The sequence below is a fragment of the Eptatretus burgeri genome, chromosome 5, assembly GCF_056783735.1.
Source record: "Eptatretus burgeri isolate ZD-2024b chromosome 5, Ebu_testis_v1, whole genome shotgun sequence".
NCBI classification, from domain to species: Eukaryota; Metazoa; Chordata; class Myxini; order Myxiniformes; family Myxinidae; genus Eptatretus; species Eptatretus burgeri.
The window spans coordinates 23,062,518-23,087,604 of NC_140965.1; the positions used below are offsets into that span (position 1 = coordinate 23,062,518).

The following is a 25,087-nucleotide window of genomic DNA, read 5'->3' on the forward strand; positions in this document are numbered from 1 at the left end:
CGAAATTACCCCTTGGTCGAGTGGTTAGATCAGGGAGGTGGTATGAGATGGCAGGAAGATGACCTCGACATTGGGATGGACCACCTTCAGCACTGGGGAGTCATGGATTCACTGGATCATGGGGTGTGGCGCTGCCGGTACCTGTGCGGGAGGATGAAAGTCTGAGTCTTCAAGTCCTTGGTCCTTCCAGTCATGCTCTATGGATGCGAGACTTGGACTCTGACCAAGGATCTGAGACTGAGACTTAATTCCTTTGGTACCAGGTCTCTTCGGAGAATCCTTGGCTATTGCTGGTCAGATTTTGTGTCCAACGAGCCGTTGCTGAGAGAGACTCGGATGAGATTTGTTACCTGCATGGTCCGTGAGCGTCAGTTGCGGCTGTATGGACATGTGGCTCGTTTTCCTGATGCTGATCCTGCTCACCAGATTCTCTCAGCGAGAGAGTCTCGTGAGTGGAGGAGGCCAATGGGCCGACCATGTCCCTTGTGGTTGCAGCAGGTTGACCAGCATCTCATGGGGATGGGGATGGGCCTGGCATCTGCCTGGGAGAAGGCCAGACGGAGGCCCCTGGAGTACCGGCGGAAAGTGGACACAGTGACGCGCTGTTCTGGCACATGCTCCCATACCTGACCTGACCTGACCTTCAGCACCTCGGGGTGGCCAGGAGCATTGCCCACCTGCAGGAGGACTTGGAAGGAGAGGTTCTTTACTGACAGGTAACTCTCCACTTGAGGGGCAAAACAGCTGTGGAAGCAATCCATGAAGATGGCAGCTGTTATCCATGCCTTTCTGTTGGCCCTCCAAAATATGGGTAGAGTGTGCTAGTTTTTGCCCTTGAGAGTACGTGTGTTTAGGAAATGGCGTTGGTGCAGAGGAGAAGAGATATCTGGTCCTTTGCAGCCTTGAACCCCAATACTGTCCTCTATTGCTTGGAGAGGAAAGTTCTCGTAGGCATTTTTTTTCCAGAACAGGCCAGTCTTGTCTGCATTGCAGACCTGCTCTGGTACATACCACTTTCTCCTCTGAGCTGCTTGAGTTGAGCAGTGAAAGTTTCAGCTGCCTTGTGGTCCACTGAGGCATGCTCGCCAATGAGCTTTGCATGTAGAGACCGTACCACTTCTTGAAGTGGTCAAACCATCCTCTGTTAGCTTGCAAGGGACTGGGGCCACTTGTACCCAGATCACACATACCCGCATCACTCATGTTTGCACAACCCCTTATGTCAACGAGATTATCGTACATGCACTTTGCCTTTTCACCAATCAGAAGTCCAGTTAAATGCACGTTTTTGTGGGCCTTGTCCTCAAAGCACACATTCAATGCCTTCTCCTTTGTTTCTATGCGAACACCCCTGACCTAGCGAACCAATTTAGCGCTGGGTACTGTGACACTTTCACAAATTGCCTTCTCGTTTTTTTAATGTAACGGGCAGTCGACTCATTCACACCATAATACTCACAGAGGGTGCACACTTACCTCTTGGTAGCCGGTCTAGTAGCTCCACTTTCTGGCTCAGGCTCATGACACTCTCTGCCCCTTGGGAGCAGATGCATCTCATGCACTACTCTTGCGCTTAGGACCCATGATCAAACAATAAGCGCAAAAAGATCATGAGTGCGAGGAATCACAGCTGGTCAAGGCAGCAGGACCAGAAGAAAGAATGAGATCCAGGATACGCTGCACATAAGTAGCCGTGCAGGGGGTTATGGGTAGAGGGAGGAGGGGTGGGTAGTGTGACCATTGTGGGGGATGCATGTGTAGAGCTGCTTTATGTGCGACTGGTGGGAGATGGTTTATGCGCCCGCAAAAACTGCAAATTGCTGAAGCACAGGGACTGTAAAAATAGAAGCAGGTCCCATTTTTACCTCTACCACCGAAGATGGAGGGAGGTTATGTTTTCACCCCTCTCTGTCTGTCTGTGTGCAGGATATCTCAAAAAGTTGTTGACGGATTTGGATGAAACTTGGTGGACATGTTAGGTGTGTGACAAGGAAGAATTTGTTCAATTTTGGTGAAGATCCAAATCTGGATCTGGACACGAGAATTATTAAATTTTTAAAGTGATTCTTCCCCATTGAGAGATTGAGCCAAAAACGATATTTACCACGATATTTCAAAAATTTATTGGGCCCAATAAGTTGTCGTGGATCAGGCATTATGTGGCGGAGGTATGTACTCGACTGAATGCCCTTCCAGTATAAACTGCAAATACGTGGTGTCTGTGAATGTCGGGGTTTTTCACAGCATTGTTGTTTTGTAATGAAATGCGATTGTAATGTAAAGCATGTTGTTTGTTGTATGGGTGCACTCTTATGAGGCATGGAGAATGAGAGAGTGAAGGATGGATAGAAGGGATATAAGAAGAGAGAGGGGATTCAGAGAGCATTTACAAAGGGGATTCATACCTGCTGCACAACCACAACACATTTCCCTGTCCACTGAGACGAGAGGAAACGTCATCGATCTGAACAAAATTACTACTGAGATATCTAAACTCCAGGATTCCTCTATGTGTTGGAAGTAACTCCCTGGGATCTTCCAAAACCGCAACAATATCACGTATTGTTTCATGATTATTTGATGTGCACCAACATTATAATTACAATTACTTTTGAGATCTGTAATAGCTGAGTCATTGTGGCATCATAATCAGATGTGTGCGAAGAGAATGTGTCAAGACAAATGTCATGAGTCATAAATCGAACCACTCCAGTGTTTCAAACAGTCGACACATTGTACAAGATGTCCTGAAAGTCGCTTTGCCCCTCCCCGGTAAAGCATTCCTTTATAGCTCACCTGTTCGAAGAACAGAGCTATAGCGATACCCCCGGCGTGAGCGTGAGCGTGAAAATGTTAAAGTTTTTGGTGCAAGTTATTTCCTTTCTAATGTTTTTATCTATCACACTATATTTACTGAGTACAATATACAAATACATATATTGCTTTAAAATTATTTGGATCAGACTTCACTGCAATGCTTTATAAAAAATATTATTAGACTAGTCTTTTAAAAACGAAAAATTTATAAACAGGTGAGCATTGGGTGGCTTTGACACCAACTCTCTGGTTAAACCCTTTTATTACGCAGGTTTTATTGTGCAGTACTTGCAGCAAAAAGTACAAAAAAAAAAAATAGAAATAAATTAACATCAATTATTGGACTTTCACGTGGAATATACTACTCGAGGCAATTTGATAATGTCAAAGGCAATACGTCATCTACCTGGAAACTTATAAACTATGTACTTGGGAAAGAGAAGACGATACTAAATCTACAGCCTTTTGTTTTAAATGGCTCTTGAAGGCTCGAAAAATATTGTTTCAATAGTTATTTTGTTGGGATTGGTCCAAATCGGTCCTCAAAAAAAAAAAGATATGAATGGGATTGATTTTAAGCAATGCTTCGCACATGCGTAAAATTAATATAATTTCTTAAAACCAACGGATTACTTTTGAGATGCCGTACTGAACATTGTAAGGCCATGGTTTGAGGTATGCTGAAAGGCCCCACGGGCTCGACTTGCACACCAAATCAACCTCAGGTGCGCTTCAACAAAGTAGTCTGATTTAACCATAAAATATTTGTCTACTTTGACCACAACTTGATTATCCATACACTTTTTGAAAAAAAACTTGGGAGACATTGTAATCGGCTCTGTCTCTCTGTCTGTCTCCCTGTCCATCATGCTATCTCCTCCTAAAGAGTTGTGCAGAATTTCACCAAACTTGGTAGTTACGATCACCACGTGGCACGAACGTGCAAGAACAGTATCATTTTGGCCCCGTTCTCTGGGGCATGGTTAAAAAGGTCAAATACCAAAAATACCAATTATTGGCATAATTTCAACTTTTTTTTTTTAACGAAACTTGAAATGTGTACTCAACAATGGGGGACGCGTGAAATGTGCAATGATTCATTAATTAATTTATTTATTTTTGGATTTTACTTCCTGTTCAGGCCACAGTGTCAGTGGGTGGGGACTTTTTGCCATCTTTAAATTTTGCCTTCGATTGGAAGCGTGGGAATTTGCAATGGCATGCCCGCGACTTCGCTCTAGTTTATAACTGATGTCTCTTCACCCTGTGTCAGTCTGTGCATCTGAATGTTGTTGTCAAGGTGACATACTTTCCTTATTTCACCTCCTTATAAAGGTGGCCCATGTGTTTATGACAGATATCCTACTACTTCACATAGAAATGAAAAAAATGATGTTGATTAAACAGAATACAGGTTAACCTCTACGATAGAGTATAGACGAACCATTACTGCCATCCTTTTCATGATGGATATGGATCTGGGAATTTATTGGACCGTGACTTTGTTAGCCGAGCACATTCCGGAAAGAACGTAGAAAGCTATTGTAACAGTGTTTTGTGTCGGTGAGTGAGAGAGGGAGCCTGCACTGCGGTGCTCAGATCTATTGTAATGTAATCTATGTACCACGGTGAAGCTCTGCATTAAAGTTAAGTTCATTTTCATAGTGATGGGCCTGTGGCAGGAGTGCTTGTCACCAAATATGTTGCAAATAGATAAAATCATAAAGGCTCTATTTAGGTTGAAACACCAAAGCAGTTTGAGTTCAGACATAGCTACATGGATGTTTGATCACAAGATCAGACCTAAAGCTTGCTCTCCAGTAGACAGCCCAGTATACGGTGTCTCAGAAATTGGAGTGGCTTTCACCACCCCAGCATTTGGTGATGTGGTAATCGAGTTATATCTGACCTTTCACCATGTTCTGTTACTGCATTGGTGCCAAGTTCATTTTTTAGTTATTTATCATTGCACTTCAGCATGAAACACAACTAAAGCATTGGGAGGGCGTGCATATGTGCATGTCAACGCACGCTTATATATGTACACGTGTACATTCACCAATAAGATTAAAATAAGATTAAACTCAACCAAGCCTCACGATATTTATCTTGATAGGTCGAAACCCTTTTGATAATGGAATATAGTGTTCACCCATTGACTTGGTCAATCTTTATAAAAGTGGATGAAATCTTATTACAATGGAGCAGACGTGGATGTCACCGAAACTCCAAAATTGACATTTAACAGTTCTTAGGCCAACATCGAGGTTCCAACCCCAAAACTGGCTTTAAGTGTCCACCCAAGCCCAGTAGACGAGGACATACTCCGGTGCACATACTCCGGCCCGAGCTCCGATAAGCTGAGAAGGCCACTCCCGCCCAGAGGGCGGTGGTGCCTGCTAATGAATCAAAAGAATGCTCACGGAAATATGCTAAATGCTAAGAGAAAGAAGCCGATGTTTTGGGCATTAACCCTTTATCAGAGCAAAAGAGTGGAGAAATGGAAAAAAAAAAAAAAAAACCTGAACACAATTGAGACTAGTTTTTCGTTCTTCTTTTTAAAGACGTATACTTTTGTTGTTTATGTGAAATCTTGTCTCTGGGAGATGGAAGCGATGTCTATCTTCACACCTAACCAATACCATTTGTACATGTGGCACAGGATCGTAATGTCGACGCCATTTGCTGTTACTGCATACACCCTGCTGTGGTCAGTACCCTCTTCGACCATGTCACTGCAAGCCAAAATCATGTGGTACCTACTTTGGTACTGTCTCTTTCAGACGCTCCTCACGGTATGCATCGCAATCATAAGCGAAAAGAATCACATGACTTTGCTGCACCACTTGCCAATAGCTAGCTCAGGTGCACCCAATATTCCCAGGTCCACCAAATATTCCTGTGAAACATGCATTTTCTTGGTAAAATATACCAAACTTTTGATTTTGATATTTCATGTGCAACACTCTTAACAGAGCGTTGGTGCTGCCAAAGCAGTTTCTTGGCAAGGGTTAGACTGGGTGGTGGTTTGTCATTGCCCTCCCAGCATTGTTTGTCTGTGTTCTATCCTTTTAAATGATGAGCGTCAAGCAAGGAAGCAACACGTACAAGTTAAAAAGTCTTCTTTTTTAAAATATTTTTTCTTTTTCTTTTTCTACTATAAAGGAAGGAGATTCAGACCATCTTTGTTTCATGTTCCTTTCACACTTATTTCTACTTTTTTTTTCACGTTTCTCTTTATTCGTTCTAAGTCTTTCTTTTTCTTTTATCTCTGTTACTCTTTATTTCTCTTTCTTTATCCATCTGTCTTGGTCTAGGGAGAAGTGCATTCTTGCAGAAATATTTGTGTAAGGCTCATTTGGCTGCATCTGGATGGGTTTGAGGGTAGAGGAGTAGCAGCTGAAACCCGAATCCTATCCAGGTTCCTCCTGATGACTCCAATGCAGTATTTGGTCTTCTGTTTGATTTGGTATGACTCGGCCTGGGTTTGAACCACCGACCTCCCAGACGCAGAGCGGATGCTCTAACTGGTACACCACCGAGTCTGATAAAACCATACCAATCCTGTAAAAAGTTCAAATATGTAAATCTTCATGTCAGCTATTGGAGGTTGAAATGAGGTCTTATCTGTAAGAGTTTCCTTAAAACAACATAAAGGTTGGAGCTACAAATGGGTGTTAAAAATACTAGAAATTGTGCTTCCCAAAGGCCTTTTTTGTACCCTGTAACACAATCGTTGTTTCTCATCCACAGTGTTACCATGTTCCTTATTCAGCTCTAACAATGTTCATCAGCAGCAGGCAGAAGGAACGAGATTCAGTCACTGCTTACCGTGAGTACCTTGCATTTACCGTTGTGGGCCCATGGTAAACCAAACCATCAGATGACATAATGCTCCTAAAACTTTCCATGTAACTTCAGTATATTCCACAAAGTATGGGAATACTGAACTTTCCAAATGATGTAAGAATGCTAAACGAGGCCTTTTGCGCGCGCGTGTGTGTGTGTGTGTGTGTGTGTGTGTGTGTGTGTGTGTGTGTGTGTGTGTGTGTGTGTGTGTGTGTGTGTGTGTGTGTGTGTGTGTGTGTGTGTGTGTGTGTGTGTGTGTGTGTGTGTGTGTGTGTGTGTGTGTGTGTGTGTGTGTGTGTGTGTGTGTGTGATTTCAGTAACTCGGTTCTGCTCGACAGGCACTCGAGCTGCCATTACTAGCGTGAAATCTGTAATTCAAAATCATCTTTTAAACACAATTTTCAGTATTTTGACGAAAGAATGGCAATTTCAAAATGGTTAGCCATAATTGTTCTGTTCCTGAATGCAAGTCAGACACATGGAAATGGAGGGAAATAGGAGAAATATCCGTGGATGAGAGGAGTCGAGTTCCTACCTTTCCCGATATTACACGCGAACAACGGCAGTGGATAAAACGCACGCACACATGCACACGTGCACGGACGTTTCTCTTTTTACTAATGGATGCAACAATCCAGTAGAATTTATTTTGTGGCTCCAGAGGCAACCAAAAAATATACATATATAACAGCACTCACAGCCCACTCAATCCCACTCCAACCCCAAACCCCTCCAAAGTATCATTATTTTAAACTTACCCTGTGCATTGAAAAGCCACCGACATGACCTTCCCATCGGTGTGAAGCAGTAACGAAACCAGATATGGTGTCTCCCTCTGGGAAGGCTGCCTGTATATTGGAAATGACACCATCGACCTTCCAATTGCTAATGTCCGTTAATCAAATCGCCAAGCCTGCTTTGTTCACACAAGGTAATCCAGCAAGGTTCAACGTTCACTCGCTGCCAGGGAATATCGGGGAGGTCGGAGAGAACGCGCCCGTCCACAGGCCTTGCACAGGCCCACCTCGTCGGTAGTTTTTTGCAGTACAGGCTGAAAGATATCAACTTTTTGGACGAGCCGATCAGAAAGTTCTCCAAATCTTTTGTTGTGCAGCGGCACACCCCTTTCTTGTAGGTATGTCTCCAAGTATTTTCGGCTTCTTTCAGAAACTTTGTCAGCCATTTTATTTTGCAATCCTTATCTGGCATACACGATATACTGTTGCGGGGCCGCAAGTCGGCTCGACCGATCGCCCGGAATTCAGATCGTCGCCCCAGATAAGTCCGGAGTCGACGGCTCCTTTGTTTTGGACCATGAAGCGTCAATATTTCCACCACGTGGTACAGGGTTATTCACCAAATCTCAAAATACCTAGAGACCACGTGGCGATACCGAGTCTTCACACCCTCGACGGAACTCGTACGGAAACGAGCCGCTTAGCGTGCTCGTTCCGTGTGCGATTCCGAGCGGTTTAATCGCCGAGAACCGTCGGTCCAGATGTCCCCTTACGCCGGCACAACGGCCTTGCTAATCTTCCCCAGCGACACACTACTGACGAGGTGGGCCTGTGCAAAGCCTGTGGATGGGCGCGTTCTCTCCGACCTCCCCGATATTCCTTGCGACACACTCAGTCAATGAAAGAATAGACGCGAACGAGCTGGAAACATTGAACAAATGGGGGGTTTATTTGTAATGCAATGGGGTAAGGAGGGGAGCACATAAGAAGCAGATTTAAACCGAATGAAGCAAGGCAATGATATGCAGCGAGAAAGCACTTATACAGTTCGCTACTTACGGACTGGCGACACGAACACACATACGCACACACACCCAAAGAATTGGACCGAAAGGTATTTATTTGGACCTCCATCCCGGAGGACAGTCGGCTGAAGATCAGGGTAGCTGGCTACCTGGCCGCGAGTGTGCGGCTGAGCGTCCACTCCTTCTTGGGGTGCTCTGGTCGCCGAAGGACGGGCCAGCACAGCTGAGGTGAGACGAGGTGGTGTCCAAGCTCACGACCATGCGGAGGAGGAAGAAGAAGATGACAGCGACGACCAAGCCCAGCCAGGCAGACTCCTCCTTGCGAGGATCCTCCACTCCCTTTTATCCTCCCCGGCGCGCTCGCTCAGGCAGACATTCGTTGCTGCACATCCTCGGCGTGGCTCGACCCTTCCCCCACTTGGCGCTTCGCTAAGCGAAATGGTGGGTGGGGGCTGACCTCTCCCCGAGTAAGCGCGCAGGGGACACCGGGAGCTGAGGGTTTCTGCTTGTTGTTTCATTCCGAGCTGGAGTGGTCCGCTCTGTTGTTGTAGTTGAAATGATAAGAAATCCTCCTCCCAAAAGAAATCGCAGCACATTTACATTGATTTACCCATTAGACAAGGGAAAGAAAGCTATCTATAAAACACATACTGACCGAGATATCTGAGTTAAAGGACCTGAATGTTGAGTGTGCTCATGGCTTCCAGATTCGCAACAATACGTCCGCCCACCCCGACGAACCTCATTGCTAGGGGTTTCTGCACATGCACTCTGAGCATTATCTTGCGGATTACATCATTTGGAAAGTCCTGTATTGAACATGATTCATAAGTTAAACTTTTAAACATGTAACTTGTAACAATAGCAAAGTCTATGTTGTGGTCAGTTAAGTAAAAATCAGCATCTCGAGGAGGTAATGCAAATGCATGAACATTATAAATTGATTTGTGCATGACAGGTTTACCCATATAAGTTTGTTTTTCTGCTGTTCTGCACTCTTGAATAAATATCCTTTTCCCAGAACGTTTTGAACTTTAAATATTCTTTATTTGCGTGTAAGTGAATGCTTAATGTTTTGGCAATGCTGATTTAAGTGAGTGAATCGAAATGGAGCATCGGTTATTCTGCCTCTGCAATTTGGTGGTGCCTCCCAGGCATGATGGTTGAGGTGCTGGGGACAGTGACTGGTGCAATATTGCAAGGTCAAATCGTAAGCGCCTTCAGCAAGCACACTTCCACAAAGTGCTACAAGCAAGGATTCAAGTTTGACACATCCAATAGTTCACTTTCTACATCGAAGCCCGTGGTCGTGGCAGATCCGAGTTCTGAGATCACACCAGCAGTCCTGAAGGATATGGTAAGTTTATTTTTGCAGTTTTGTTGCATTACAGTACATAGTACTACTTTTAACGGGAAGATGGCCTCAGGTTTTAGATGAAGCCAAAAATAGTTCATTTTTTTGCATACCCCAAAAAGTTAGTGTGACAAAGTGTATTTTATTGTCACACAATCATGACATAATGACACAGTTTACTGATGGGCCGTTATCTTGCGGTGTGGTATATGGTATCGGTAAGGTTTTAATGTAAAATTTTATTTGTACAAAGGAGCAGCATCGTGTGATTGGCAAAATTTGAAGCCGTGCAAAGGGAAACGCAATCCTACGATTTCTCTCCCACCAATAGCTTCCTGGTCTGTTCTGTTATTTAGACTGATGGTGGGAAGAGGAGCATCACCATGCTATTGATTTAACAAAACTTTTAACAGAAAAGATGGTGACAATTAAATACCACCAAAAAATATCAATCGTAGCACCAAGAAAAATCTATTCGTTAATTCAACAAGCAATTATATTTGAATTAGGGCACAAATTGAGATGGAGCCCTGGTAAGGGTAACGGAAATACAGAACATGTGATCTCAACTTGAAAACCACAGGCTGCAATGCTGTCAACAGAAAAGGATGAGTTAGGCGGTGTACGAAAATGAAAAATTAACCTGAAACCCGGACAGAAGTAAATTATGGGAGGTAACGGGGAGGGGAGTGATGATGTCTCTGCCCATGTAAGCTACACACCTGTGTAGGAATGTAGCCACCTTTCTCACTAACCCTAATACAGGGCTCAACATTAACTCTTCTTTTAAGGTGCTTTACCGGGCACCCATTTTTTTTCAATTTTATTTTGTGTGCCCAAAAAAAATAAAAACCAATCAAAAGAAAACTGTAAAAAAATATTTTCTGATATTCAACTTTGAAAAGATGGATATTTATGCATACACTGATCACTGAAAAGTCCAAAACGCACCAAACAGCCTTTGTTTAACAGAGTGGGACAGAAAGGCCGTAGTTGGACGCACTTTACTCTTCCGGGGGTATCTTGTGTATTCATTGTTAGGGAGATATTAAAAATATAATTCTTTCAGTTGACTTTTTCAGAAACTTTTTATCTCACTGTGATTATGCTTAGCTTAAATTTAATTATTTACCATGGACAAATGGCTCTCTAAATATTTGCAGGTGCCTTCTGCTAGTGTGCTTAATTTTCACCCCTGTCAGACATGGAATACCCCCAAAAGCTCATTTTTGATATTTTGAATAAATAAAATTGACCAGGAAACTGTGCAAGACCAAAATGAGAGCCTGTGATTGTGTTTACGTTACCGAACGTAGCTCGGAGGCAGGACTGACACAGTCCCTGAACTCATTCTGAAACTAGTCTGCATGGGCATTATTACCCCTGGGCCCTGACTGATGTAGGCCTCCTCGTTTACCGTACTGGTGATAAAATAGTCTCAATTCAATGCCACCAAGATTTATTGTAAGAATGTTGTTTCCGAATAACTCTGAATTCATCACTTTTCCTCCAAACTCTCGAGTAAGTGGCGTCCATTTTATTGTTTAGCATGAAAGCCGTTGTGGCAATATCTCGACATCATTTGCCCTCAGTGTTCCCTGTGGAGAGGGTTTGTTTCATTTTTGATGTTTATTAATTATTTACGATCTAGTGAAATGAATGAATTCATCATGAAGCTTGACATCATGAGCAATTATGTTGATCCATCTTTCTCTGGGTATGGGATTTGTGCATTACGATGAATGAAGGGAGAAAATAGAATACGAGTTTGACTTTTTTTACTGCTCATAATGAGCAATCGTGTCGTGATTTGCTACGATACACGGTAAAAAGTGAAAATGTTTTAATATGAATTCCAGAGTTTTTTTTAAAAATTGTTTTTTTTTCACTTAATTTTTTTAGATGAATGAAAATTGCAGACTTTGAAATTTTTCACCCAAATACATAAAAGTCCAAACTACGATCCCTTTTCGATCAATGGTCCTTCTGGAGTGAAAATGTGAGAATCGATTCTCTACTTTTGAAGGACATGTTCTGTTCAGGACATGTTCCAGTAGTTTGAGGTTTCTAGAAACGGCCATAGTTGTTTGTGTCAGGCACGTGTAGTGCTACATCCATGATTTTGGACGGAGTTCAGAGGTGATCATCAAATTGTGAATCGTAATCAACAAATCATTTTCACATAATTACCTCCGCCACCAAAGGTGAAGGAGGTTATGTTTTCACCCCTCTCTGTTTGTTTGTTACTTGCAAAATCAAAGATTTTTCAAGTATATTGGTCAGTCGATTTTATTATTCTATCTGTCTCTGTCTGTCTGTCTGTTTATCACCGAGAGGTCACAATTCTAAACCGATCTTCACGAAACCTCACCACATGGTAGAGTTTGTCATGAGCAAGAAGCATATTGTTTTTGAGGTCAAAAGGTCAACAACTTAGGTGAGATTTCTAAAATCCTCAATTTTCATCCGATTGACTTGAAATTTGAAGAAGATTTATATTTCAGGTCACTGAATTCAACCATCAGTTATTTTTGAGGTCGATATCGGCCAAAAGGTCAATATAGGTCGAATTACTAAAATTGTCAATTTTCATCCGATTCACTTGAAATTTGAAGAGGAGTTGCAAATTTGGTCGTTGAATTCAACCATCAATTATTTTTGAGGTCAAATTCGTTGTATGGATTTTGCAAGTATCGTGCTCTGCACGACGTCTTCTTCTGGTTTGTTTATTTGTGTGCACGATATCTCAAAAAGTCGTGGACGAATTTGGACGAAATTTGGTGGACATGTTGTGTGTGTAGCAAGGATGAATTTATTCGATTTTGGTGAAGATCTGAATCCTGATACGAAAATTATTTTATTTGTAAAGTGATCCTTCTCCATTGAGAGATAGGGCCAAAAACGATATATAGCATGATATTTAACCTCCGCCATCGAAGATGGACGGAGGTTACTGTTTTCACCCCTGTTTGTTTGTTTGTTTGTGAACAGTATTGCAGAAAAACTCCTCGACGGATTTTGACGAAACTTGGTGGGGGGATTAGGTATGGTCCAAGGATCATGCCATTAGATCTTGGACTTAGTCCCAAGTCCAATATGGCCGCTATGGCGGCCATTTTAAAAAATATATTTGAATTTTTGTTTTTGCATTTTTACATGATTTAAGTGATTTCCAACCAAAAAAATTAATTTGTTAGAGAAAAAAAAATTTTGCAACTTTTTTCAAAAAAATTTCGATTTTATTTGAAAAATATTTGAATTTTTTTTTTTGCATTTCTACATGTTTTAAGTGATTTCCAACCTCCCCCCCCCCCAAAAAAAACCAAATTTTGCAACTTTTTTTTTTCAAAAAAATTTCGATGTTACTTTTTTGGCATTTCTACATGCACGTCGATCTAGTTTAGTTTATTCAATCATGGTTCAGTAGAGTCTGATCCGTTTTGACCTACAATGAATAGGATATCAGGTTCACTTAAGTGACCCAGCAGTATTGACGGCAGAGGTTTTGCACTCTACCGAGTGCTCCCCCTCTAGTTGAAAAATGTATTGGGCCAGATATGTTCTCGTGGATCAGGCATTGCGTGGTGGAGGTATGTGCACTACCGAGTGCCTTTCTAGTTGGTTTATGTATTTGCAAGTTTGTTGCATCTTTCTGCAAATCACTTGTGAGTGAAGTGCATTTGAGAATTATTAATAGTACTTTTAAATTTGGCGATTTATTTCATCGTATAAAGGGGATTTCAAAAACCTTGTCGCTCCAATCATGGCAATCGTAAATTTGGGGTCAAAATTGATGTTCATTATGCGATTTTGAGGGTGCCCGACCGGGCATCCAAAATCCAGCAACTTATAAAATTTGGGTGCCCGATACTAAATTTAGGTGTCCCGGACACCCATTGATATCGAGCCCTCCCTAATGCATTCCTAAGGTTTACATTACACTAACAGCAGTGCTCCCCTTCTTCTTGCTTAAGGAGTTAGTTTGACATTTATGAAATTTGGTTAAGTTAAAATGGAGAACAATTAGTTGTTTGATGTTTAGGTGGTTTTCTTGTAAGGGAAAATGATCTGTGTAATTGATCCAAATGGCTTTATTAATTTGACAGTTTTTCTTTTATTCTTTCATAAAGATAATAAATAGAATTCACATCATAAATTCTCATCTATTTTCATCTGTCCTTTTCCTCCTGTGTCTCCTTCAGCGTACAGGTTACGTGGTGGGAGCTGCGGCCACTGCAGGTGTATTCTGTCTTTGTGCAATTGTCCTGTGCCTCGGCGTAAAAGAGAAAACAAGTGTGTATAACCATTTGTTTGTATGCAATCTTTTTTTTTGTTGTCATCAGCATGGATTGTGATTTATTTTGTTGCAGTATGCATATGCTGTGCAGTACTTAACAAATGAAAAAAAAATTAGTATGTTACTGTGTGTAAGTAAAATTGAGTTTACAGGATTGCCAAAAGGTATGCACACTCCCCTCTAAGCTGTCTAGCCTGGGTTTGAATCCTGACCCAGCTATTGGAGGTTGGAGGCCCTAAATCTCAATCAAGAGATCAGGGCTCCTTGTACATCTCAGGCATCCGACATAATCTCACATCCTGCATCATAGACGAGGCTGCCTTTATTCCTGGTTTGCTAATTTCCCTGATTCGTTCAGTCAATGTGTTGCTATCAATAGAACCATCCCCTCCTCTTTCCAAGTGGAGGCTGGAGTTCCTCAAAAGTAGTGTCTTGGGTCCAGTCTGTTCGTCATCTACATAAATGACCACTGTGCTGCTCTGGAAAACCCTCTCTTCGTTTTTGCAGACAATTCCACATTGTGTCATACAGTACTCCAACCCACTGCTCGGCAGCTGCATCACTCTCTGCTGATCTGGAATTGATTAGATCCTGGTCTGATAAATGGAACATGTCCTTCCGTCCTGGAAAATATCACTGTCTCACACTGTTGCTCTGCAAGGATCATCAAACTAACCTACCTATCTGTTTCCCTGGTCAGCCCCTTTTCGAGGTTCAGTCTCTTGACCTTTGTGGCTTCACTATTAGCCACAACCTCTCCTGGGCCAACCATATAGCAAAGCTGGCCTCCAAAGCCTGCTACAGACTGCATCCTCCGTCGATCCAAGTCTCTCCTTCGAAAATCAGAGCTACTCGCACTCGACAAGGCCTTTATCCATAGCTGAATGGAGTACTGCTCCCTCCTATGGGCCGGTACCTTATTTGATATCACATCTGTCTGTTCTGTCTGTTCACATCTGAACATCTGTCATCTGAACATTCACAAAAAGTCATCTGCAGCATCACATCTGTCTGTTCTGGATTTCATATAGTCTAACGTTCTTGACATTATTGGAATCACCTACTATTAGGCTGAAGGACAAGTTCTGGTGCTTTCACATCATAGACAGATCGATGATCTCTATTTTTTTTTCCCTGCTTTTTCTCTGATAATGATCCCTCTGCTCTTTGTCCTCTGACTCCTCTGCCCACCCCCCACCCCCCACCCCTTTTAACAACTCCAGGAAACACATAACCTCCTCCTGGTTAAACTTTAAAAATCCAGTCTGACTGCATTCCTCGACTCCTTTTTTTTTCCTCACTTCTCCCATCTATGGATCAGCCTTCCAGAGGTTCTCATTTTTTTCAAAGAAACATTTGGAACAGCGGATGATGCTCAGTATGTGGCAGGCTTTTGAAGACCAGCTTTACTTTATGGTCGACCCACCAGAGGGAATGTTGGTTGGTCAGGCCAACGCATTCAAGAGACTGAACCTCTTCAAATGGTTGATCATGGATACAGATCGGTGCATTCGCTGGACGATCCTTCTGGAGCGAAAACGTGAGAATCGATTCTCTACTTTTGAAGGACATGTTCTGTTAATCAGACCAGCATCAAATCAAATCCATATCAGACACTGCTGCTCTCTCTGTCTCTCTGTCTCTCTGTCTCTCTGTCTCTCTGTCTCTCTGTCTCTCTGTCTCTCTGTCTCTCTGTCTCTCTGTCTCTCTGTCTCTGTCTCTGTCTCTCTCTCTGTCTCTCTCTCTCTCTATCTCTCTCTCTCTCTCTCTATCTCTCTCTCTGTCTCTGTCTCTGTCTCTGTTTCTGTCTGTCTCTCTGTCTCCCTGTCTCTCTGTCTGTCTCTGTCTCTGTCTCTGTCTCTGTCTCTCTCTCTGTCTCTGTCTCTGTCTCTGTCTCTGTCTCTGTCTCTCTCTCTCTCTCTGTCTCTCTCTCTCTCTCTCTCTCTCTCTCTCTCTCTCTCTCTCTCTCTCTGTCTCTCTCTCTCTCTCTCTCTCTCTGTCTCTCTCTCTGTCTCTGTCTCTGTCTCTGTCTCTGTCTCTGTCTCTGTCTCTGTCTCTCTCTCTCTCTCTCATTTCTGTACAACACAATATGGAGTTGGCTGCAAAAAGGAATAGAGGGTTTCCCAGAGCATCAGAGAGGTTATTTGCTTAGATTAGCAACAAAACTGTCTTGGGGCACTCAAGCCTCTTTTTAAGTCTCAATGAAACAATTACAGGAACAGATGTTTCAGAGGCAAGCACATTCCCCAGTAACATGCCTGCTGCCCCTAAGCCTACAACACCCAGCCTCTCACGGAAGTCCTGAATGAAATGTGACTCTGCTTCTCTTCGAAAATATGATGGGAACATGCACATTCAAGACAATAACTTATGTGCATAGCTTTTTTAGTTTTGTCCCATCTGTTTAAACCTCTTGCTGATAAACCAGTAAACTTTTTTTTTTTTTTTTTAATTTTTTTTGCAGGTAAGGTATCATTCATTACCTCTGCCACCGAAGGTGTACGGAGGTTATGTTTTCACCCGTTTGTCTGTCTGGTCTATTTGTTTGTCTGTCTATGAGCAGGATATCTCAAAATGTTATGGATGGATTCAAACAGATCTTGGTGGACAGATTGGGTGTGTGACAAGGACGGATTGATTCGATTTTGGTGAAGATCCAGATCGATAATTTTTTTTTTTATGATTCTTCATCATTGAGAGAAAGTGAGCTAAAAACTCTATGTAGCAAGAGGTCTCAAAAAGTTGTGGATGGATTCGGAGGAAACTTGGTGGTTGAGTTGGGTAGGTGGCGTTAGATTTTACCGATTAGAATTTGAATAAGGTCCGGATGCAGATCCGGCACGAAACAAACTTCATCCCTGCGGAGGTATGCACTCTACCGAATGCTGTTCTAGTTCTCCCTGTTTAACTATTTGACGTGGCTGTGAATCATTGCACCGTCATCAAAATGAAAAATTATGGTGTGATTTAAATTGTGTCATTATGCAGTTAGGTGTTGGCTATTTCTATGGAAAAAAGTTACAATTCATTTTTCATTTTTCACTTTATTTCCAGAAAATCAACTTTATTGCTCTATAAACTTGAAAAGTTGTTACAACTTAACCTAGTGTTTTGCAACAACTGTGATGCCATGGCAACATCAAACTAATTGTTATCTACCTTCATCTTGTTTTATTCCTACTTCACATAGGTCCTTATCATGCCGATGGCAATTCGAAATCCCAAAAGTCTTTCTTCAATGGGGCTTGCAAGGTGCTGCGCCATGGACCTTACGTCAAGCTCATCATTGGATTTTTGTTCACTTCACTCGCCTTCCAGGTAAACAAATGAATGCATAACTTGTAACAGCTGATGGACTGTTGATAAAACGATTAAGCATAAACATCTTCTTCTTGCGTATGACAGCTTGGCTGCCATGTAGCTATCATTTTGTTGGGGCGTGACTACGCCGCTGATACAGTTCCCATGCTAACAGTAAGCCAGTACTCGTTTTGCTGACCTTGGAAGGATGACTGGCTGAGTCAACCCCACCAGGTGTTAATTCAGCAGCCAATAGGGCTCAAACTCAGGACCTTAAGTTCCTAAGCCAGCTACTCAAACCACTGAGCCAACACCATGCTTAGTAAAACATTAAAATAGTTAAGTGGGTTTGGGAAGGTTTTTCATTTGGTTTGAATTGGTTTTAAATACGAGGGTCATTCAATGTGCATTTTTGTTTTAGATGATCATGATCATAATATAATGACATTGCTGAGAGTTTGTGGAGTGGTATACGAGTGTTTGTTAACTCATATGTGTGAAATGACATGATGGGTCCACAAAGCTTTCTGGGTATGAGCAATATGGTGCGAATCGGTGTGTTGAAGAGCAACATTTTGTGAAGAACCTTGCAATGATCAAAATGCTCCACCAGCTGATATTTGCAGGAATCTATCTGTACAGTTTCATGATATGCATCTCAGGCATAATTATGTTTAAGTGGTGTAAATGGTTTAAGTGTAGATATCATTTATTTCAGGTTAACCTTAAACATAGTTTGGTGTCTGTGATTTTTTATTTATTTATTCTAAATTGTGTACTGCTTTTTATCTATCTATAATTCCAGCTGTGTGTGTGTGTGTGTGTGTGTGTGTGTGTGTGTGTGTGTGTGTGTGTGTGTGTGTGTGTGTGTGTGTGTGTGTGTGTGTGTGTGTGTGTGACCGCTGTTTCTCGACAACCACTGGTCCGATCTAATTGAAATTTGCCAGGTATATTGCTGGGGACCTGAGGATGTGCCTTTTCAAGGTTTGATATTAATCGGACAAGTGCTTCCCAAGTTATGGCCATTTATTTACCAAACCAATGACAAGACACGTTGTTGCGTGGGCGTGGCCGATGGGGAAGGGAAGCTCAGCCACGTTCCCCATTACGGGTTACAACGTACGGGCTTCCGGATAATGATGACTTCGTGTATTCTAATAATTTCTCGATTTCTTATGCACATTTATAGATAAACACAATGGCCCAAGTTATGATCGTTTTCATATTAGACGGTGTATAAATTTCGGTAACATCAGAGTGAGCTGGTATGCTCCGAACCAGGAAGTGATTTTTTTTCTCTCTCTTCTCTTCTCTTTTTGTTTTTCCTTGCCACGACATTGCGAAAAGGTAAAATACGTTGGCGCTAATTGAATAATTGGGTATTAAAACTAAATTGCGAATAATATGCGAACTTCCGGGCCACGCACGTACGGGCACGCGAGAGCGAAGAAACAGCCTGTGTGGTTGTTGTTTGTTGCTCGCGGTTTGAATACTTATTTATTAATTTTTTTATTATTATTTTTTTTTTTTTACGGGCACGTACTAGTTTTAATAAATTCAAACACTAAGGAACTCCAAATTAAATGCATTGCTACAAAAGCCTGCCGCTGTTACAGTGCCCCTGTAGGTTAGAGCAGGAATTTTTAATTTGTTCAAGGTGCCGGTGATAGCTTGCCTACTCTTCACGGAGGAGGACACCTTGGGATCTTGAATGTCCACCAATTATTGTTGGTAAATGGGACAGCCAGTTTAATGTTCATTGGCACAATAATGAATCACCCTGCCTGTGAAACGCCAGGATGACAGTTTATAGCTGGGTCGAGATTCAAACTCAGGCAAGACAGCTTAGAGGTGAGTGTATGTACGTCTAGGTCATCCTGCCAGCTCGATGCTCTTTCAAATCGAGGCAAATCCTATCTCCCCGATAGTGCTTTCCATATATTATGGCTTTGTCGTCATGATAGCGAGCCTTGAGTGGAGGCTCAACTAAGTCGAAGACCTTGAGTGGTTTACTACTTCGGCCTAAGTCACATTTGCTCTATGGCGAGAATACGGCGGCCGTACGCCCTCTGAATTGACAGAAATGTGCGGCGGCCACAGAGTTTCTGCAGTGGCCTCAGGGTGGCCCTACGCCATTTGGCTATATTTTACAGGCCGTAAGGTCGCCGTGGAATTATAACGCGGAGTTATAACTTTTTTCATTTCTACGTTCGCCGTAGCAATTCGACAAGCCAAAACAAAAGAAATGGTAAAAAAAAAATTAACCCATTCGTTACCATCCATCTGGCCGCACGTTCGCCTTAGGGCCCCCTGCGGTCGCCTTGCAGACACCTTCAGGATACCTTGCGTCTGCCTTGAAAATTCCATGGCCGCCGCAGGAACGCCCTAAGGTCACCGTGCGACATCAAATCAAAGACCGTACGGCAACCCCACGTTTTCGGTCTCCACAATTTATAAATACGCCGTGCAGCTCCCCGAAAAATAAAAACATATCTGACTGCTACATTGTGTGACCGTGGATATACTGCGGCCGCCCTATAATTGCTAATGGCCATAGATTTTGGAGACCCCACGGCCGCCGTGGCAAATGTGACCTAGGCCTAAGTGGAGCCTCCTGAGGATAGTCCATCAATTTGCATATTCCATCACCCCCTGCAGTGATAATGGCTTCTGCAACTCCAGCTGGTGCCTGAGGACCAGGTTCTGAAGCTTCCATACCTTTTTCCACTGCCAACATCTGGTGATTCCTGCAGGCAAATAGAAAGCCGACCAAACACTATCCTTATTGAACTTCCCATATCTACTGCAAATTCTGCTTTGGTCTCACCCTGCCACAGCTTCCTCTGGTGGAGTTGTGGTCTCACAAGGAAGCTCAATGCCCTAGGGGGTGTTTTAACCATACTATAAACTTTCAGGAAGCAGGTTCGATACCTCTGCTACAGGATTTCACGATGAAGCAACCAGATCAGTGGTGCGCTTGGTTTCACCCCAATCATTTTTAAACTTCACAATGCACTCAAATTCAGTGCAAAGGTTCACACAACAATGGAATTTCACGCAAAAATTGACAGCTTCTCCTTCCTTCACGTGGCCGTTAGCATACCTTGATTAATGTTCTGTTGATTCCTTCTCTTCTTCTAACTATCCGCAGATGCAAGATGACACTAGCCTTCATGATCAAAACTACAGTTTTCAGACGCGAAGGCATTCATTTCGACATCAATTCAACTTTAATATGAATTCCTGCCCAAGGAACTTCAATGCAGGAAAAGGCTATCATGCCCATCAAGGCTGTGCAATGGTTGCCAACCTATGGCTTCACCGGAATGCTGTTTAATTAGCTTTCAAATCGGCCTCAAATTTGGCCTTGAGGTCTTTTTCAAATTGGTTCTATTTTCCATTCATGATTTCCTTGTATCATTGCACCAACTACGTACTTGGCCTGTGCTCGTTCAGAGACTCCCTTACTGGATCGGGTCTCCTTGAGGTTTTATTTTTTTTTAATGTGTGGATCTTTCATTTACCCATGATACACAGATTCAGATACCACTGTCATGACATCGATTGTCGCGTGTCCGCCGATCGAGCAGAGATCAGCAGATCAGGGAGTTGGTAGGGCTATCTCAGATAGCTGAATAATTTGTTTGTTTATAGACATCTGCATACTATCGCAGTCAGGAAGTTGCACACTTGGTTTGCAATCCCAAAAATATTGGTTTGCACTCAAAGGATAGCACAAATAACTTCACAATAACAACAAAAATTACAAAGACTAAAACCACAAATTAAATCCAAGGCCACAGAAACCCATCAGAATGGTAAAACAAAATTACTTAATTCTTATCAACTTGTAATTTAACCCTAACATTGGAAGGCAAGGCTCTTAGACTAATGCCGGCATACAAAGTGGGAAAGGCTTGGGATAAAAGATGTCATCGGCATGTTTGAATCGGCTTGTGAAGCAAACCCCATCAGGCTTGATGACCGTCACCACCACCGCCAATGACCTCAACGACAATAACACCACCACCGTCTTTCTCTCTCTCTCAACTCACTTTTTTTTCATCCCAAAGTCATAACAGCATCTGTCATTTCATACAATGACAAGTTGCCACAATACTCTTAGGGCAGATGGAATCCAGCAAGTTCTAGTCCTCAGAAGGGTCGTGAAAGTTCCAGAGAGTTCCCAATGGCTTTAGATTGGCACCGAGTTTGGAGAAGAGGTCAAAAGTACACAGAGCAGGGAGGAAGGTATGGGAGTGGGAATTCAAATCAGCAACTTAACTCTTTTACACCGCTAATACCACAGCTGCTTAACTCGTTCTAATTGTCCACGGAATCTGTAACGGCTTACGCATGCTGCAATGCATAAAACATACATGTTAGTCATTGCTGCATAAACACAAGCCCTGTAGAACCTTATCCTGACTCGTAAAAAATATTTGGCAACTTTTTTTTTTCTTCCTGAATTTAGGGCCATTTGTAAGCTCCTCTGGCAGACTTTATGGAACAAAGGTATAGATAATGGCGGGAAATTCACCCACTGCTGAAAAACGTGTGGCTCATAAGGACGATCACCCACTAAGGGGAAGTGTGTTCACTGGCTTAAACGGACATTGGTGTCAAGTTTGTCGGGGGTTGTGGGGTGGGGGGCAATAGGGGGGGGACTTCTCGACTCCCCTTTATAATTTCGGTGAGCAGTTTTTAATCTAGATCATTATCTGTCATCGTGATAATTGAGAAGGATTTATCGATAACAGGGAAGCCCTTGACACATTGCAGGGTGCACGACCAGTCAACCTAGTAGAACAGCATACAGCTTGTGTAAATATCGGAATGTAAATCCACAAAGCACTTGTGTAAGCTTTACTTTCAACATATTACAAAGTACAAACAAAAGGTCCAAGCAGTGAGATTTCTTTCTTGTTCTTTGCAACTCGATCATTGTGCATCTCGTCTCCCAGCTCGGGTCCTGAATGCCCTCTTTGTGCTGTTGGTAAAACGAAAGAAGGAATGCTTGTTTCTTAATACAGGAAGGCATCCATGTTGCCATCAACAGGGCACTGTCAGACCTTCAATCACTATCTATGTCTGTCCGAACTGTCACCATTATGTCAGTTTGACCGGAGTATAGATAAACAAACTTCCCGAGTGGATTATCTCTTCATATGCTCCAACAGTCGAACCGAGCAAACGGGCAGTCTCGCCATGTTTCATTGACAGTCTTCGTTCGCTTTGGTCAGAGCAACATCAGGTCATGCATCCAGTACATTTCTACAAAGCTGAAACCACATCTCTGGGAACGTCCCTCGACCGCGATATCCTCACCAAAGGCACTCGTATTACAGGAGGTCAATGTTTTTGCAGTCATTTTGGTGCAACTTTCCTACCTATTCCTTATTCACCTCGTTTTGAAGTTAAATAACCATGCCAGATCACAAGAATGTAGCTCTCATGATTGATTCATGTAGAATGAATGAATTGTTGTTGTATAATGTGTTTATTGAAATTGGATGGCACATTGTGTACCCCATAGATACAATGGATAGGGCTCTGTTTTGGTAAGGAAGTACGAGGCACAAAGATGTGATGGCATCAAAGTTTAAGAGGAAAACACGTGAAGAACAGATTGATATCGACAATTGAGTCAACCGTTGGATGTGCCGATTTAATGACAAATATCTCTGGTGTAAAAATTCATAATTTGACCAGTTAGCAATCATCACGATAGTAATATAATTCAAGGCAAATAAATTATTGAATAAAACCTGAAATTTGAATAAAATAATCCACATACATCAAAGCTCGCCTGAAGACCAAAGTGTCCTTGGTTTGTTCATTCTTTATATCTTCTTTTCTCAATACAATCCCAATTGAACTAACATACCTCTGAACTGAACTAATTTGCTTCTTACTTTAAAGGCTTTTAATATCATTTTAAAATGTTTAATTAACCTCCGCCATCTTCGAAGATGGATGGAGGTAACTGTTTTCACCCCTTTCTGTTTGTTACTTACGAAATCTAAAGATTTCTAGATAAAAGATAAAGAAAAAAAATCTAAAGATTTCGTAAGAATATTGATGACTTCCGTTTGTTTGTATGTTTGTATGTTTGTTTGTTTGTTTGTTTGTAGGCACGATAACTCGAGAACGGAAGAAGCTTCCAATGTCAAATTACACCACGTGATTCAGGAGGGTGATGGCTAGCACTGATTAGATTTTGGTCAAAATCGGTCAAAGGTCAAGGTCACAGTGAGGTCAAACATCCAAAACATTCGATTTTTGATGGTTTAGTACAGAATCATCGTAGAAACTTCTGCTTTGCGTCGCTACCTTCTCTAGAGACAGCTTTTATTAGACAAGGTCAGAGGTCAAGTTGACGATTTCGTAAGTACCAGTCTATGACTGCTTGTTTGTTACTTACGAAATCTAAAGATTTCGTAAGTATATTGATGACTTCCGTTTCTGTCTGTTTGTTTGTTTGTTTGTAGGCACGATAACTCGAGAATGGAAGAAGCTACCAATGTCAAATTACACCACGTGATACAGGACAGTGATGGCAAGTGCTGATTAGATTTTGGTCAAAATCGGTCAAAGGTCAAGGTCACAGTGAGGTCAAACATAATTCCGTAAATTCATGTGGAGAAATGGAGATTTTTTTGCTTCGCTCGACGTTACGAGTTCATTTTAACTTCGATTTTAATTTTGTCTTCGGTTTTTGCGATCGCTTAGGACGCTTAAAACTCGGTTGTCAAAATTCTGGTAAAAATCGGATGTTTTGGAGACGTTTTAAGATTGTATAAAAAAATTTCACTCGACGCGTCACGGGTCATCCCATGATGCAGTGCACTCGAGCAGACGCGTCGTTGAGTTACGTTGAGGTATAATATAATTGCGTGGAGAAATGGAGCTTTTTGCTTCGGTCGACGTTACGATTTTTGATGGTTTGATACAGAATCATCATAGAAACTTCTGGTTTGCGTCGCTACCTTCTCGAGAGACAGCTTTTATTAGACAAGGTCAGAGTTCAAGTTGACGATTTCGTAAGTACCAGTCTATGACTGCTTGTTTGTTTGTTTGTTTGTTTGTGAACAGTATTACGGAAAAACTCCTCGACGGATTTCGACGAAACTTTGTAGGGGGGTTAGGTATGGTCCAAAGATCATGCCATTACATTTTGGACTTGGTCCCCCCCCCCAATTTTTTTTTTTTTGCATTTCTACATGTTTTAAGTGATTTCCAACCCCCCTCCCCCCAATTTTTTTTACCCTCCCCCCAAAAAAAATAGAGAAATTTTTTTTTTTTGCATTTCTACATGTGTTAAGTGATTTCCACACCCCCCCAAAAAAAATTGTTACCCCCCCCCAAAAAAAATAGAGAATTTTTTATATTTGCATTTCTACATGTTTTAAGTGATTTCTAACCCCCCAAAAAAATTGTTAGAGAAATTTTTTTTTGCATTTCTACATATTTTAAGTGATTTCCAACTCCCCCCTCCCAAAAAAAATTGTTTGAGAAAAAAAACTTTTTTTTTTGCATTTCTACATGTTTTAAGTGATTTCCAACTCCCCCCCCAAAAAAAAATTGTTTGAGAAAAAAAAACTTTTTTTTTTGCATTTCTACATGTTTTAAGTGATTTCCAACCCCCCCCCAAAAAAAATTGTTACCCCCCCAAAAAAAGGAATTTTTTTTTGCATTTCTACATGTT

General features: G+C 42.0%; 1 protein-coding gene across 2 annotated transcripts in view; it reads left to right on the plus strand.

Moving 5' to 3' along the window:
- The window catches only part of MFSD2A (MFSD2 lysolipid transporter A, lysophospholipid), a 97,803-nt gene that overhangs the window by 27,518 nt on the left and 45,198 nt on the right, over positions 1-25,087 (plus strand). For both annotated transcript variants that reach the window (XM_085881080.1, XM_085881079.1), the window contains exons 4-8: positions 5,480-5,612; positions 6,571-6,649; positions 9,583-9,785; positions 13,985-14,075; positions 17,270-17,397. In XM_085881080.1, the coding sequence (XP_085737206.1) occupies positions 5,480-5,612; positions 6,571-6,649; positions 9,583-9,785; positions 13,985-14,075; positions 17,270-17,397 (634 nt within the window). The remainder of the gene's footprint in view (positions 1-5,479; positions 5,613-6,570; positions 6,650-9,582; positions 9,786-13,984; positions 14,076-17,269; positions 17,398-25,087) is intronic.